Genomic DNA, 16,324 nt, shown 5'->3' with positions numbered 1-16,324 from the left:
AGACCTGGAAGGAGCAGAGCTGTGCTTGGATTATGGCAGCCACCCTGCTGTGGGACAGCTGCCCTTTGGAGGAAGATACTTTCAGAAATTTTTATTGTGGGATTAGCCCACTGAGCTATTCGACTCTCTCAGCACTCTACATTAAAAGCACATTAAAACATATGCTTTCCCAAAGGCTTTTCCTGAAAAGATGGCATTAAAACCAAACCAGAAATACTGTCCTTCAACACACCCTGATGTAGTTGAAGATCCCAACCAACAACTTTACACCATGCTTAGCTCACACTGTTACACCCTCACATTAGAGCATATACTGTTCTTAGCCAGAACAGAATGCCTCAAAGCAGCAGCAGATTCTTCCATCATCCATAGAATGCAGTAGAGAAGCTTCAGACCATGGTCACTTAATGAGAACTTAATGCAGATTTAATAGATCTGTTTTTATGTGACTGCTAATTGAAAATCTGCCTCGTTTAAGTTTTAATGCAGGCACAGAGCTAGCAAGAGAAAAACAGAGTATCCCCAGAAGATTTTGCAGGATTCTTCCATTCAAAGTTGAGGATTTTGACTCTGCAAAAATGTAGAAAGCTCTACTAAAACAATAGGTCACAGGTAACAGGGCCATTTCATGAAAGAGTAAGAAGTCATCCATATTCTGAATATCTTACGCTTCTACTTTTATGAGCACTGACAGAGAGGTTTCACCTTCACAGGAGGTGAAACAACACCTGCTATGGGAAAGAAAGCACGTACCTTTAGTTTGGAGGTAGACTTTACTAGAGACCTGCTGGTTGAGGTTGGTTTGGGGCATAAACATATCCCCTCTTCTTTTTGATTAGCATCATTTGCTATTGGGGACTGTGTAGACAGCTGACATGTCCTCAGTGAAGCAAGGCTGTCAGACCCTTTTCATGCACTGACATGGTTTACAGTAGCATACTTGCACACAACTGAATCTAATCAGCTGATTATACTGATCATCTAGTTTCAAATAAGGTCTTGTTCATGCAGGATGAAAAGATGTCCAGAACATGCCTTTTTGAGGCTAGTTCTCTGATAGTATGTTTCAGCTATTTAAAACGTTAATGCAAGACTAACAAAAATAATTATCACGGGAATCCTTTTTTCCCTCCTTATTCTTTTCCATGTCTCTAGCCCTTATTGTGTTCCCATTACCTCAATGGCATACAAACAGCTACTTGGTGAATTCATCAGTGCAGATCTCTAGAGCTACCAAAAGGCCGAGGAATAATGCCTATTCTGCAACACTTCATGTACTAATATGCCCCAGTGCTGTACACTCAAACATCGTTCCTTGTTTGTAAAGGCCATTCTTTTTTAGTCTAGCCTCTATCATTCAGAGTAATTTACAGAATTAGGCAAATCAGTGGTGATTGTAATTAGTCACATTGTTTCAATTTAATTTTAATTAGTTCACCCTAATGAATGGATGAGCCTTGTGAATGACTATTCTTCCCTTTAGGAAGGAGAAGAATAAGCCAAATGCAATTCTCCATAATCAAGCTGGGCTAACAATGCACCAGAGGGAGGCAGAAAGGTCTACACAGAACATACACAGACTGCACTGTGCACCCCACAGAGGGCTCCTGTCCCACAGGCATGAAGAGCAGGAAAGCAGGGCACCCAGACCATTGACAAATGCCCTCTACAGCCAGAGGGAATATTGCCATCACTTTGCTGAAAATGAGTAAGTTCCTCCCAGCACAGGTAAACGAACAAGGAGGGTCCCAGACCACATCTCCCAGAGAGCACATGTGGCTCACAGTTCTTACTCCTTATGCATTTGTCTTCAAACAGCTGCATAAGCATAATGATAGAACTACAGGAGAAACAGAAGTGAACATGACCTTTGGGTCAGCCTTTTAAAATCTTCCTGCCTCTGCAGGATTGTTCCCTGAGGCACGTTTTCCTGTGCTCTATGCAGAGCAAGTTTAAAACCCATCCAGCGAAAGCAGTACACGTACCAATCAAGGCAAAAGGAGTAAAGGCATCTGAGGCAAAGATAAGTTCTTCACCTACAGAAAAGCTATATTCTGCACTTTTAGATTGCTAGTTAATCATGTTGAGGCTCTGTGAATGGGGGCTCTACTTCAAAGAGAAGCAGAGCAACAAGATAGTTATTATTCAGATGCCAGGCAGTGTAATGTGAACTTTGGATACTGCACATTAAAAATCTGTATCTTTATAGGTATATTTATTCATAAAAATACGAGGACATATAAAAAGGCACTTACCACAACAATTACGTTTGTTGCTGGAATGGGGAGGTTTTCCACTTCTGGATCTTGACCAGTCATATCTAACAGATTGAGGGATGGGTCATAGGCAGGTCGAGGCAATGTTGATTTAACAATTATTGCAGGGTGCAACTGGCTTATTTTGGTGTGGGAAGAAGAATGAAAATTGTGTTTGGAATTCTTATAACTGTCTGTATCCAGACTTTTCTCCAAACTTTGTACATGGTGATAAATAAACACAGGTTTCCCACTCTTTCGCTGATGAATTGCCAGCAAGTGGTCATTGTCTCCAGAAAAAGAGCCTGTAGGAAAAAAAAAAGAATAAGATTAGAATGTTCTTCTTGAATATTTTGTAGATGGTACTGGGAAGCTGAAGTGGTCACTGGGTTCTGCAAGATTTGGAAGGATTATTTGTTGAACACAAGAAATCCTTTAGAAGCCCATAAATGCATATTTCCATAGCAATAGCTCAACAGTATCACAGAATACACCAAGCATATGAAGTATATTACATTCTTACACATACATGCTGAGCCAAATCTGTTTTCCATACCGGTATCAACTCCAATATCAAAACATGAGCAACGCAGTTTCTGATGTATTTAATCAAGCATCAATACTGAAGATGAGGATTGCTATGAACTTTTATATAGAGAGATTTGAGGGGAAGACATCAAGAATCAGATCCAAAAAAAATCAAACACGTTAAAAAAAAATGTAGAGCTCAGGTGCCTAAGTCCAAAACTGTAATTGTGAATTCAGCTGATATTAAGTGTAGAATTTCCTAAACTCCTTAACTATCTCAGCTACGGCTCAGTTTGGGATTTCCCTGAAGGGATGCATACTCCACTCCCTTCCCATTAGGCAATGTATACAGAGTATACATCCATCTTTAAGTCTCATGTTTTTGCTCATGGGAAAAAGGTATCATACTCCAAACCTTCCCTCCTGCTGCTATGAGATGTGCAGCTGAGAGCTGCTCTGAGACAGGGAATGCTCTCTCCTCTGATGCCTGAAGCTGCTCCACTCCTCAGGATAAAACAAAGCAATCAAGATTCACCAGGCTACAGAAAAAAACAAAGAATGAGCATAGCTGTCCATACAGCTGGCTGAAACATAGAAGGAGAGTGCGAGGAATCTTACACCACTGGCTGTTTTGTTTCTGTATTTTACATTAACTAATTAATAGAGAGACGCATAAACAGATCTTGAAGCAGGGACCTGGATTCCTCTTACCACAATTGGTGCTCAGTTCAGGAGGCCTTACAGTCCCTTGTGCCACTCTTGTTATAGCCCTGCATAGAGCCAGAAGCTGACTGACCAGCCAACAGAGCACCTGGCCTCTGCACAGGATGTAGAGGCATGTGGATTTAGCCATACCTCGCAACAGAACTGGAGAGAGCTGAATCATCAGGGGTACTCATCAGGCCACCTCGCTGGAAGAAGTCCAAGGTAAATTGCACACCACTGATGGAATTTGCACTAAAAATATGATGTTGGGAACAAAGAACTATTTCAGCTAATATGTTTTGAATATCCTGTATGTTAATAAAAACATCCTTGGTTAGTCAAAGTACTTCCTAATGATGCCTTTTCTAGAGGAATCAAAACTAAAGTTTTATTGCAAATTATCTGTGATTGAAACCTTGTGAATCTTCAATTCCTTTATGCAGAACAGAACAGTTGGAACAGCCCAGTTTGGCAGCTCATCTGAAGAGAAGTTGCCCTTCTGAGCAGAAAAACATGCAAGGATCAGCCTTTCTAGTTAAAAAGTAACTGAAGCTATCTTACCTCCTGGATGAGCACTCTAAGAAACACTGTTGTACAAAAGGAGCTTTCTGTTTTAAGAGAAGTGAACCCTGAGAGCTAGTTCTGATCAGTCTGGAAGTTCCTCTTCGGGAGGTTGTTGAAGTTGACAGAAATGCTCAATTTGCACACAGACTTTTAGAAAAAAAATCAACATTATTTTAATTCTCATAAAGAGCTGTGAATAGAAGCTCAGAACCAACTACATGTTTCAATTCAGGTTGAACAAGAAATAATTTTGCTCTATTCAGTCTGATTTTCTCCTTTGATTTTTTTTGCTTCCGTAAGCAAATCAAAACAATCAGTCATTTGCACAGATTTACCCAGTGCCCTTAGGAGATTTCAGTGTAGGTAATTACATTCTGTTGACCTCATTTCCTCATGAAATTTAACTTAGGAAAATCAAGGACAGTATCTTATCTGTGCTATGATATTGCTATGCATCATTGGGAACTGCACCCTTTGCCCAAAGTGGGTCCACATTAATAGGAGGTGAAGCAATTCATAACATTCATGAGCAGAAATGAGTAGGAAACTTGTCCAATGACAGAACACAAAATCACACATTTTGCACTTAAACACTCAGAGATGCCCCCAGTATAAAGTACGATACTAAACCTAAGGCTATTTTTTTAAATGGTAAAGGCACGTACATAGTCTCCTAGATGGTCACTGAGATTATTTGTACAGCTGTTGTCATGTTTTGATTGGGAAGATGACTAAAAGCAAAAGCACAGCACAGCCTTAAAGAAAAATGAAACTCATGGCTTGTTAAATTTTCTTGCATTTCATGAAGATTTTTGGAACTTGGCTTCATTGATACAATCCAAAGAGCTGGTCTTACCTATCAATTTATAGAGCTGTGGGAATGGCAATGTAAAAACAAGGAAACATCAGCACTTCTCATAGTCATCCTCTTCACATGTCTCCACCATCAACAACTAGAACCTCCCTTGTTTCCAAAGGAATCAAGTGTACTGCATTTCTCCAGGAATTTTTTATATTTCATTTATTTATATTTCTTCTCCACTTTAATCTCAAATTCTGCTGTCATTTATATTTACTTAAAGAAGCAGAAAAATAGTATAATTTTTAGCCCAAATTCTTCACTAAATAATGTTAAGGTAAACCTAAGTACGAATTCAGAGTTAACCCTGATTGAAGCCACAGTAACCTACAAAAATCTGAACAACTGTCTTACTTTTGATAAGCCAGTAGTTGAATGAACTCCCAGAAAAGCTTGCTTGCTTAAGAATCTCATTATTTCTAGTAGCAGTATCACCATTTCTCACTAAATCCCAACAGCTTCTCCTCCACCAAAATGCTAAAATCACTGCAGTAAACACAAGTCACTAGAGCAGATTTAATACATGATCCATTGCAACAGATATTCAAGATGGACAACAAAATATACTTTGATAATGATCCATCCTGTAGGAATGGAAAAATATAACCAATCTAGATATATAACAAGCTCGTAGCACTTAGACAAGCCAGCTGTCAGCACAGAAATTCAAATATATTCTAAGAAAATTACTCGTCTGAATCTTGTTTTCTGAGAAGTCCATACAGCCCTAATAGTTGAAGAAGGTTACATTCATTTACACTGCCCAGTGGGAAAACTTAATTGATCTCAATAGATCACACCCTAAGACAACTCTCCATGCCTCAGGTGACCCTAACAAATAGACTATACTTGATATTATGGAGAACCTGAAGCTTCCTAGTAATCTGACAGAAGGGTAAATATATTTTCTATACTTTTTATGCCCCCAATAATCAGCTCTCAGCAGATCAGCAACATGTACCAAACAGGAAGTCAAAGAAGTCATACTAACACTTCTGCTACATGTCACCTTTAGTGCCACTTGTGCGAATCTCCAGCCCTTGAGAGAGAGAAGACTCTGCAGAAAAAAAATACTCCTATGAAGCCCCCAAGGGAAAACATTAGAAGCTCTGAAGAACTGAAGTAACAGGGTATAATTGCAAAAGTGATTTTCTTTCCCTTTAAACTTCAGATATCACAAGATACACATAGGAATTCAGAAAATTAGGCTTAGGATAATGCTTGAAAAAAGACAAAATTTCTACTTCCATAAGCTTAGCAAACTTGATCCAAAAGTGAATTCTGGTACTCTGTGCACACTATCCCATCTGAGCTCTACTTTAGAATGTCATTTATCAGAAACTTCTAATTTACATTCTGAGATTATTCATGACTGATTTGTAATGATATCAGCACTGGATGAATGATTAATTAAAATAGTTTATTCCTTCTCTTAAAAATCCTTCCCTTCAAGTATATTTACAAAGAAACATAGCTTATTCTGCCTTGTCATTGAAGAGAACACACTCTACTACCAGACCATAATTCCATTCTATTTCTTCTAACAGAGAAAAAAGCTGAGATTTCATCTACTTCTCAGCTAAGTATAGACATTTTTTAAGTTAATGGAAAACAGTTATACTATTTGTTCAAAGATGAATAACAATAAATGGCTACTTTCAAACACACACCAGAACTCCCCTCAACAGCAGGTCTGCATCATGTATGTTTGCTTCTGGAGATAACCTACTCTTCTATCATCTAGATCATCTCATACAATAACCATTCCTATTTTGTTCAGTAGCAGATGCAGCCCTGTGACACATACAGTGGTATGATTTGTTGATTGTGTCTTCCAATTCTCCTATCTGTACATCATCCTCATTCATCAACACTAGTTTTCTGAGACTTAGGTTCCTGATGAACATTGCCAGTTCTTCCTCTCCTCTTTCCTACTGTTTTTTCCTTCTTTCTCACATGCTGCTATTGCTTTTTCTTTGAACTTTCTAAGAAAATCTATTTCAGTTTTACTTGTTTTCCTGTTGGCTGTTCTATTTCTGTCCTGTTCCTGTGTTTCCCCGTTTCTCCACTGCCACTCTGCTCTTTAATTCAGATTCTCCTGTACAGCTCCTTCCTCAAAACTTCAGACTATCTTCAGTTGCATTTCCTATTCTTGGAGCATCATTTCTATAATCTTTACCAGCTAAAAGACTTCTTCTATTAATAATGTGCAACAAAGAAGCTCCAGCCTCATGCAGAGTCCATGCATTCTGTGTCTAACCTTCTTCACTACACGTATTAATTTTGAGATTTCCTCCACTGCTACCAGTTGCCATCCTTATCTTCAGCATCCTTACCAGAAAGGAAAACCAGAAAGAAAAGCCCTCTCAACACTTCATGCAAAATCACAGATACTGTTTCTGTTTGCTCATTCCAACTATTCGATTTTCTTAGCAGTCTGCAGAAACAAACAACAGAAAACACTTTCTGGCCTGAATTAGAAGAAAGAAATCCAGTCTAAAGAAGGGTGATGGAGAGTGGGTCAAGGGAAATCCCTGTGAAATGTCTTCATGGTCCCAGTATCATTCATAAAGAGCACAAAATTTGCCCATCATAATAGACAGATAAAACACAAGAATGCTAGATAGCACATGCTGCTGAGCTTGTCATATACTACAAATGTGCATTCCATATGCAGAACTGAAAGCCATATAATATATTGTAAATCTGATGTAAAAGATGCCGTGGCCACTTTTGACTGTCCCAATCGGCCTCAGCTTGATCACAGAGAAATTTGAGGATTTCTCTAGATTGTTTTGACTACCTGAATAGCCTCACAGTCAACCTTTTATTTTAAAGTAACATGACAGAAAATTGTTGTAGACTTCCAATCTCCAAAATACCTTGGCTTTCTCTAAAACAGACATAAAAAAATTCAAGACACTCAATATCTGTTAACAGGCCAGTAACACAGTATCAGGGTTTTCTCTTTTTTAAAACTAAGTGTCACAGCTTTACAGATTTTTATCTCACATACTCTAGAGCCAGAAACCAGAACTTGATTCCACTGGGGAGTCCCAGTGGGACACAACATTCTTTGTAGTCCTGACAGAGCCAAGATAATGGTGTCTAAAGTCTTGATTTGTGTCTGGAAAAAACAATTTGAGGTCATTGTCTGAAGTCTTATAATTTGTTTTAATCTGAACAAATTAGGTTCATAACAAGGTATGTTTCATAATATTCCTAAAGTAACTATCTTCTGTAGTGAGGGGTATACTATATATTTACTACCTGTAAATAATGCAGCCAGGCCAAAATCCACTGATAGAATTACTGTGTTGTATCTGGTCAATAGGTAAAATGCATAAATGAATATACATGCACAATGCATATGTTTTAGAACTTAATGAGTGCCAATAATAACACTTAATAAAGTCTGTTTATAGCAACAGATATCTTGGTATCATCCACAGCTTGACATTTTCATGTTAGCAAGCTGGAAATTGAAGGAAAAGGGATAGAAAATTTGAAAGAGCAACTTCATAAGGGAAAAACATGCTGCAGCATGGCTGATTGGTTTCAAAGATAAATTGAAATCAAATGCAATTTGATTCCCAGTACTTAGAGCCAAATAACCTCTCATTTTCAGAAGGCAGACTAACTAACTTTGAGAATTAAATATCCTGTGCCCTGATCTCCACACTTCTTTCTTCTCTCTTCAGCTTACTGTTCTTGAAGATAGCCTTTGTCCTGTACAATCCTTCTTCCCATCCTACAGGCCAGCCTCACTGATAGGAGTCAAACAGGTTTGGGATAGGCTCAGTCTTAACAGTCTATTGCACAATGTTTCACCTTTTCTGAAACAGCCAACAAGCCTATCCGAGAGGCAAGTCAGTGTATTTATGCCAACCACTGATTAGTCCTTTCCAATAATGTCGATGTTCCTACAGCTGGGAGATTCATAATCTGCCTCTTCCTACTCTATTGAGATGGAGATGGTCTCACATTCTACAAAGCAGGATTTAGAATTCTCTCTGACCCATGTAAGGGCCAAGTATGTACTAGCCTGGAGGAAGGGGAAAAAATCTCTCAAATTTGTATTAAAAGGCTTAATACTGTGATCAGAGTTTATGAGCATGGATCTAGCTCTCAGGAGTCCAGGTGACTGAGATACGAGAGAAGACATTAACCACTGGAAATTTCTAGACAAAGGAGAAACGCTAGTGTAGGCCTAAGACTTAGGTCTTTGGGCTGTGAAGGTTATCCTTTCCCATACAGGTAAGGGGGTCTTGCTTTGGCTGTGACCATTAAAAGATACAAAAGCCTATTCTTTGATGCATATTTCATCCCTATTTCTCAAAAACAATTTTAATATATCAAGAGGAGTCAACATATCTGTTGGGAAATAAAAGTATTCTAAATGATGCTGAAAGCACAAATGAAAACAAAAGCTGTCTGGAGGCAATATGCCTTGTATCTCTACTGCCTTGTTAACAGTATGTCTTAATGTCAGTGAAGTAACACATCAATCAAATCTCAATCTCATTAGGATAGGCTATGCAGCATTAGCCAAACACAAACTATTGTTTAACTTTAGCAAGGTAGATCCAAGAACTATTAGCAATAAAATTCAGTTAAACAGTGGCAAAGATGTAACTTCACTATTAGATAAACAGAACACACCTTTAAAAGTGCTTTTGTGAAGCAAGCCAGGGAAATCTCAAGAGGAGAAAATATTAATCAACTTGCTAGTTTGGTAGCCTATGCATGAAACTATATTGGATATTTTGAAATTGGCAGAATAATTCAATTGGGAAAATATTTTCCCACACGAAACAGTTCCCATAGTAGAGCGATTTGCAGGCTGTGAGACTGTCTACTCAGATTCTTCCTCCACACCATAGCTTGCTCTTAAGACAGAACTGTTAAAGCAATAAAAATGAAGCTATTCCTTATGCAAAGTAGGCTACTAGACCTAACAGTCTTTCATCAGGCATACTCTTGCATAACTTCTCAGCCTCCTTCAGCTAACAGAAGTCTCTTAATCCTTTACAGGAAGAGTCTGAACCTTCCTTGCTAGGTCTGATAATCAAAAGGCTTGATCTTTTGAATCAAAAGAGTAGTATCCATTCCATCTCAAAAATCAGGGCAAGCAACCTACACCAGAGCTAAGCAAAGAGGTAATAACAGGTTCTAAAAATCTGGGAAAATATTTTGATTCACCCTTAAACAGAATGGTCACAACTTTTGACCAAAATGAAAACTTCAGACAAAATTAATTAGGATCACATATACATACACCTATGTGCATATGTAAGTAATAGATGTATATATGTGTGTACATGCATGAATACATAAACACATAGAAAATAAAATGCATGTGAAAGAGAAAGAGACAGAATTATAAGGAATTTTTCTTTTCTAATAAGCAATCTGCTGAAAATAGAAACAACTGCAAATTCCTTTTTGCTGAATTTGTCCTTCTCACTAGGAAGGAAAAAGAAAAAAAAAGTGCTTTGGCCAAAAATAATTCACTCTGTAGCTGGAGATAGTGTTAAGCATGAGCGGTATCTTTTTCAAAAATGCACTTTGCATCTCATTTTATGGGCCTGTTGCCTGATACGTCAATAATGAAACTGGATATTACAGACCATTGATTTCACTAGGTCTGCGCCTGTGAATTAAGAGATAAGCTATGGGTCCCACAGGCACTTAAGTATTCTGACATACTCATGCTTTGGCATTGATGTATGGTACAGACTCACATCAAACCTTTTTTTTTCTCTAAAAGGTGTGAAAAACTGATGCATTAAGTTTGCGATTAGTTGTTTTCCAAGTGAAGACTGTGGCTAAATTCTGTTCTACATAACATGTAAGTAAGCATGTAGTATCTCCATGGAATTCAATAACTGGTACAAGAGGAAGTAAAAGTCGGTCTTAAGGTTTTTGGTGGTGGAAAGGACAGGCTGCAGTAATATTGCACCAGAAACCACACTGAGGATTTCTGACAGATCTTACTAAGCTTCCCCAAGCATTTATTGCAAAGCCATGCTAGAAATTCTACAGAACAGTTACTGTGTTTCATATAGAACAAAACTCTTCTCTCCTTCACTCCTGCCCAGGCCTCAGAAAAGTTCTGCAGAGGGTGGCCACCAGCAAACACCACCACTCACTGCATCCAGTCAGCCACCTTCTAGAGAGACAGGCTCCCAAGAGCACAGTTCATGGTTTTTAAGCAGATCTTCACTCTCTGGAGAAGCTGGGACCAGACTTTGCTATCTAACATGTTACAGTCTCCTCATAATGCAACAAATGAAACGATTCAGGATCACAGACCTCAGTAATTTCCTAATGCATATACTGTACATGTAGGTCAATTTTGAAAGACTTTGTATGAGTAGAAAGAATTGCCACATTTAAGAATGTTGGAAGAGTCTTTTTTCCAACTGAATACATGTTCAAAAATAATATGAAGTAAAGTAATGAATTATAAAACTATTTTCCCCAACAGAACTTTTAAAGAAATAGATGACTACCCTCTGATTTTCTATGAGTCTACCAATAAAAGGCACAAATATCTATTCTAGTAAAAACACTCACGTATGGGCAGCAATATGCTTTCTAAAGGAGCTACTTGCAAGTACCAGCTACATTCAGATTATGTCAGTATAATGAAGCAGAATTCCAATACATTTTGCACATTCTTTCTATATGTATTTAGATGTAGCATTATTCACACATCACATGAGGCTAGTGAAATGGATCTGATCATGAATGAACTTTGTGCAGATCTCAGCTCAACTGCAGAAGTTTATTCTTCAGATTTTCTTATTTTTGTGACAGAACTTATGCACTTTTTAGAAAATAAACTCCTCATAGATAGACTCCTCTTAATTAGAAACTGCAGTCCACTCAAGTCATTTCCGGCCATAAGAATACAATGCAGTGCACGTTCAGCTAGGAAAGTAGGAGGACTACTTTCTGCTGAGCAGAGCTTGGTAAAAAACACCCTGTGGACTTCGATAACAACTGAGAACTGGTCTAGAACATTTGTAAGTTTTTACACCTAGTAAATTCTACTCAAATGAGTGTTAGTTTGCAGTCAAAAAGTCTTACACACTTTTTAGGTAAGCAGTCTCGATGTTACTAAAGCACTGCCTCAAGAAGATAAAATGCCAGTATTTCCTACCTCGTATTTTAGCTGATTGAGCTGATGGGCTTGGGTAATAGATCCCTCAAGAGGCTGAGACTGGGATCTGCATGCTTCCTCTCTGAAGAGGCTAACAGGGAAGTATTGGTCCATATTTACTTAAGGTTGTCAGTGCATCTCTTCATTGATGAAGAAAATAAAACAATGTAGTAATGGCCTTTACCAAGCAAGCAACTGTAAGGCTCAAGAAACTATGTCTTAGATGATCAGACCAAATCTTCAGTCTCCACTTCTTTTCTTTCCTAGGACCAGGACTTGCTCATCTTAAAAGCAAATTTTGCAAAAAGGCTCTCGAAGTTTTAACATAAGGCAGGTCGCTGGTTGATATGGTGATTGTTATCTAAATTTCATTCTAGTCTAGCTATTTCCCTTGGCTACTTTCTGTGACTGGATATTTAATCCATTGTATGTTTTAATTCTGTTCATTAAATTTGAAAAAAAAAAGAGAGAGAAAATGAGGTGAAATAGATAATTAGTTGAGTAATCTGGATGATTCAAATGGCTCTAATTACAAGTCAGGCTAATGCATCACTTGATGTTTTTGCTACCACCTGCTATTCTTTTACAAGGAAACAATGCTTTTTAGTCATCTTGGGAGACATCAATTTTTCATTGCAAGAACATGTATTAGATCATACCTACTAAAGAGTATAACCTACACTATTTGGCATCATCTCATGCAGTGCATAACAGAGGTCACAGGTTCATGCTGAACTTTAACCAGTCACTACAAATTTAGGTCTTCATCCAACAGCAAGCTCTATACAGGCCAATTACTTCACCTGCAGCACTCAGTAGACAAGCTTAATTCTGTTTTCAGCTATGTACACACAAGGGTCTTTGATTTCAGCAAGTGGCATAGCAACAACACAATTAGACTTAATTTTATGTTACATAGCTGTAACACTTTGTTGGAATCAATGTCTAAACTGACACACTAAAATTGTTCCTTTTTAAGCACATGAAAATTCCTAATCTCCTTTTTTTGACACAAATATTTCCTTTTCTTTGCAAATATATGTTTGGTTACTGTAACACAACTGTAATAGAATTGTCTTGCCATGGCAAATAGACCTCCTATATCTTTCCATTACAAAGCACACTTAAACATATTAAAGAATGAATTTGTTTTTTGGTAGTATTAGTTCAAGTTAATGTTGACCTATATTTTTTCTAAAACTTTTCATCATCAATTGATATTAAGCAAGATCTTGTTAGTATCTGCTGATGGTTTCTTTAGCATTCCCTTACATGAAAATACCCTCCCTTCTATTTTCGTAAGTCTTTTTGTTCCAAGGTTGAAAAGCCAAATAGTTTCCACCACAACACAAAACAAATTAACAGTTGGATGTAATTTGTGCCCCACCACTAGTGGCAAATGGAATGTATTTTATGATTCCATAGCAGCCCAAGTTGCAAAATGACCATCAATAATTCATATGTTTAGGCTATACATAAAAGATTTCCATAGTGATATCCTTTGAAAGACCAGTCTCTACCTGCATCAGATGAAACAGAGAAATCCTAAAAGTTTAAGCTTGCGATGTTATTTCATCATCACATCTTCAATGACTCCCTACAGCAGCAAGTTGTACGCCAAGAAGCACAACTCTCGCTACAAGGGGAGCCATGCCAAGTATACGAAGGCTGAACTTGGCTCCTGTTCGTTCTTTCTGTTGCTTTCTCTAAAACAATTATTTTCTAAGATTGCACGAAAAATGAAGTAACAGCATACAAACTTCTGTGGGATATTTTTCTCTATTTTTTCCCATGATTAGAGACATTTTCATAATAAAGGCTAGGTTTTGTTTGCAAGCATTCCCACTCACTTAATAAAACCAGTTAAACTTGGTCAAGAAAGCAAATGGTTTCCTGGCTGGATATAAAACTAGTTTGCATTAGCAGGATGGAAAGATGAAGCACCTAAACTGATGAAGCATCTAAACTGATGTGAAGTCCCCTATTAATAGAGGATAAATTGAGATTAGAAGGCATATAAGCTGTACACTAATTTCATATAGATGATTATTTTAATACACGCTGTAAAAGAACAATCTAAAAAGCAGCTAAAGGCTTTTATTAAAATGGATCACAAAATGCTCCCTATCTTTCAGTCACATGAATATAATAGCATGAGTTTCCTAACTACAAACATGAAGGAAAGAGGTTCCCAAGATCTTAAGAAGTGTAGCCTCATTTTCCAAGGCAATAAAATACCGCTAACCAAGGCAAACCATTTCTTCTGACTACAGTAAAAAAAGAACATCATGCCCACTTACCTGGTGTATCTATCTAAACTGTTTCCAAAACCTGACACCCATAGATTATTTATTTGTGGACATATATACATATATGCCTTATTTACATGTCACAAGAGATATTAATTTTTATATGACTTTTAATGATTCTGTGTAAGAAAATGCAAACAAATAGCATCTGAAACATCTCTCTTAAAATATTATTTGTGGGAGCAAAAGAGTCAGTGTCTTGGGGTGCATTTAATTTTTTTTTAATTAAACTTCAGCAAAGTTAAGGGCACAACAGCCATTTTCTACTTCAGAAGTATGTATGCTGCAGTAAGCCATAAAACAAAGCAACACTTCGATTTTTCTAGCCAACTTCATTTAATTACACTGTTACCCCAGATTTTTATTTTAGTTTAAGAATATAAATGTCTAACTCTGCATAGGAAATGGAAAGAAAGACCTGGGGAAAAATAAGCGGTTTTTCACGATTTCAAGGCAGCCAGATTTAAGCCAGAAATACAAGCGATGATTCTCAGAACGAAACTGCCAGCCGAACTTCAGGGAGGCACTCGGGCGCTTGTCGCTCGCCGCCTTTCTGAATGAGGCACACGTTTTGCCAGCAAAGCAGAGAGAGGATTTATTATCACCGCTTCCTCGGCTACAGCAGAAACGCCTGCTGTAGCAGCTGACATTTCCCTTTCTAAAAATCCTGCTCCCGCGACCAAATACAAGTAGCAACGCCACCCCCTTCTGAAAAATAAAATAAAAAATAAAAAAAGGGCAAACGCGTATGATTTTCACTTCCACCGCGCACTCCCTCCCCTGTCTCTTATACACACCCACGCGACTCGCGCGGTCAGCGGCAGCCGCTGCGTGGGGCGCGGGCTCGCCCGCCGCCGCCGCCCGGCCCCGGCGCTGCCCGCCTGGCCGGCTGCTGCCCGCGGTGCTGAAAGGCGCCGCCTGCCCCGCGCGCTGCCTCCGCGGCCGGCGGCGCCGGCAGCCGTTAGCCGCCGCGCGCGCGCTCCGGCAGCCGTTAGCCCCCCGCGCCGCTCGGAGCCGCTCTCCTCCTCCTCCTCCTCCTCCCCCCTCCTCCCCCCCCCSGCCACAACAGGTGCGCCGCAGCCCGCCGGGCTCCAGCGGCTCCCCCGCCGGCCCGTGCTGCGGCCGCCCGGCAGGCAGGCAGGCAGGCAGGCAGCCGCGCCGGGCCCCGGGCGCTCCCGCTCACCTGCGGCGCGGAGGTGGAGCAGGAGGCACAGCGCGCGGAGGCACGCGGCCGCCCGCCGCATGGTGCGAGCCGAGCCGAGCCGAGTCGAGCCGAGCCGAGCCAAGCCGGGCAGCGCCGCACCACCGCGTCCCGCTCCCCCCCGCCCCCCCCGCCAGTGAGCATGCCTGGGAGCGGGCTGCGCATGCGCAGCGCCGCGCGGGCGGCAGGGCGGCGGGGCGGCAGTTGGGCGGGTGGTTGCCCTCACCTGCCACTTCGGCGCGGCATGAGGCGAGGGGCGGCTCGGGCAGGGGGAAGCGGCCGCGACTGGGGTGGCCTGTGACCCCCCCACTTCTCCGCTCCGGGAGAGCTGGGGTTGGGGGAGGAGCCTGGGGAGCTAAAGCATGCGGAGCTGCAAGGCGAAGGGAGAGACCTCCAGTTCCTGCCAGCTCCCCACAGGGGCAGGGGGCGAAGGCGAGGGGCGGCCTCTCCCGCAGCACCCAGCCGAGGCAGCCGGCAGGGCTCTGCTGCAGCGGGGCGATGGTTTGGTGTCTCCCAGACATTAAAGCCTTTATGAGGTTCGTCTCAAAAGACTTGACATGCCTAGGAGGGCTCTGATAATGTGTATTTTTATGTGTGCAGTGAAAGCGAGCTTCCCTTTTGATGTGTTGTGAAACCCCACCTAAAATATGCAGAAGTGTGTGATGGAAATCATGGCTGTTAGGGAAATAAAATAACATTTGCTTAGGATCTGCTGAACTCCAGGCAGCGCTTCAA

The 16,324-nt window shown here is 40.2% G+C and overlaps 1 protein-coding gene across 1 annotated transcript in view; it reads right to left on the bottom strand.

Moving 5' to 3' along the window:
* The window catches only part of PTPRR (protein tyrosine phosphatase receptor type R), a 155,846-nt gene extending 139,736 nt beyond the window's left edge, over nt 1-16,110 (bottom strand). The window contains exons 1-2 of the mRNA XM_085320525.1: nt 15,816-16,110; nt 2,256-2,560 (exon numbers count right to left, since the gene is read on the bottom strand). Coding sequence (XP_085176651.1) covers nt 2,256-2,560; nt 15,816-16,110 — 600 coding nt within the window. The remainder of the gene's footprint in view (nt 1-2,255; nt 2,561-15,815) is intronic.
* Nucleotides 16,111-16,324: the final 214 nt, after the last annotated feature.

The sequence above is a fragment of the Rhea americana genome, unplaced genomic scaffold (assembly GCF_003343005.1).
Source record: "Rhea americana isolate MKP2758 unplaced genomic scaffold, rheAme1 scaffold_64, whole genome shotgun sequence".
In the NCBI taxonomy this organism is placed as follows: Eukaryota; Metazoa; Chordata; class Aves; order Rheiformes; family Rheidae; genus Rhea; species Rhea americana.
Note: the sequence above shows the minus strand (reverse complement) of the source record. Positions and strands in the feature narration are given on the sequence as shown.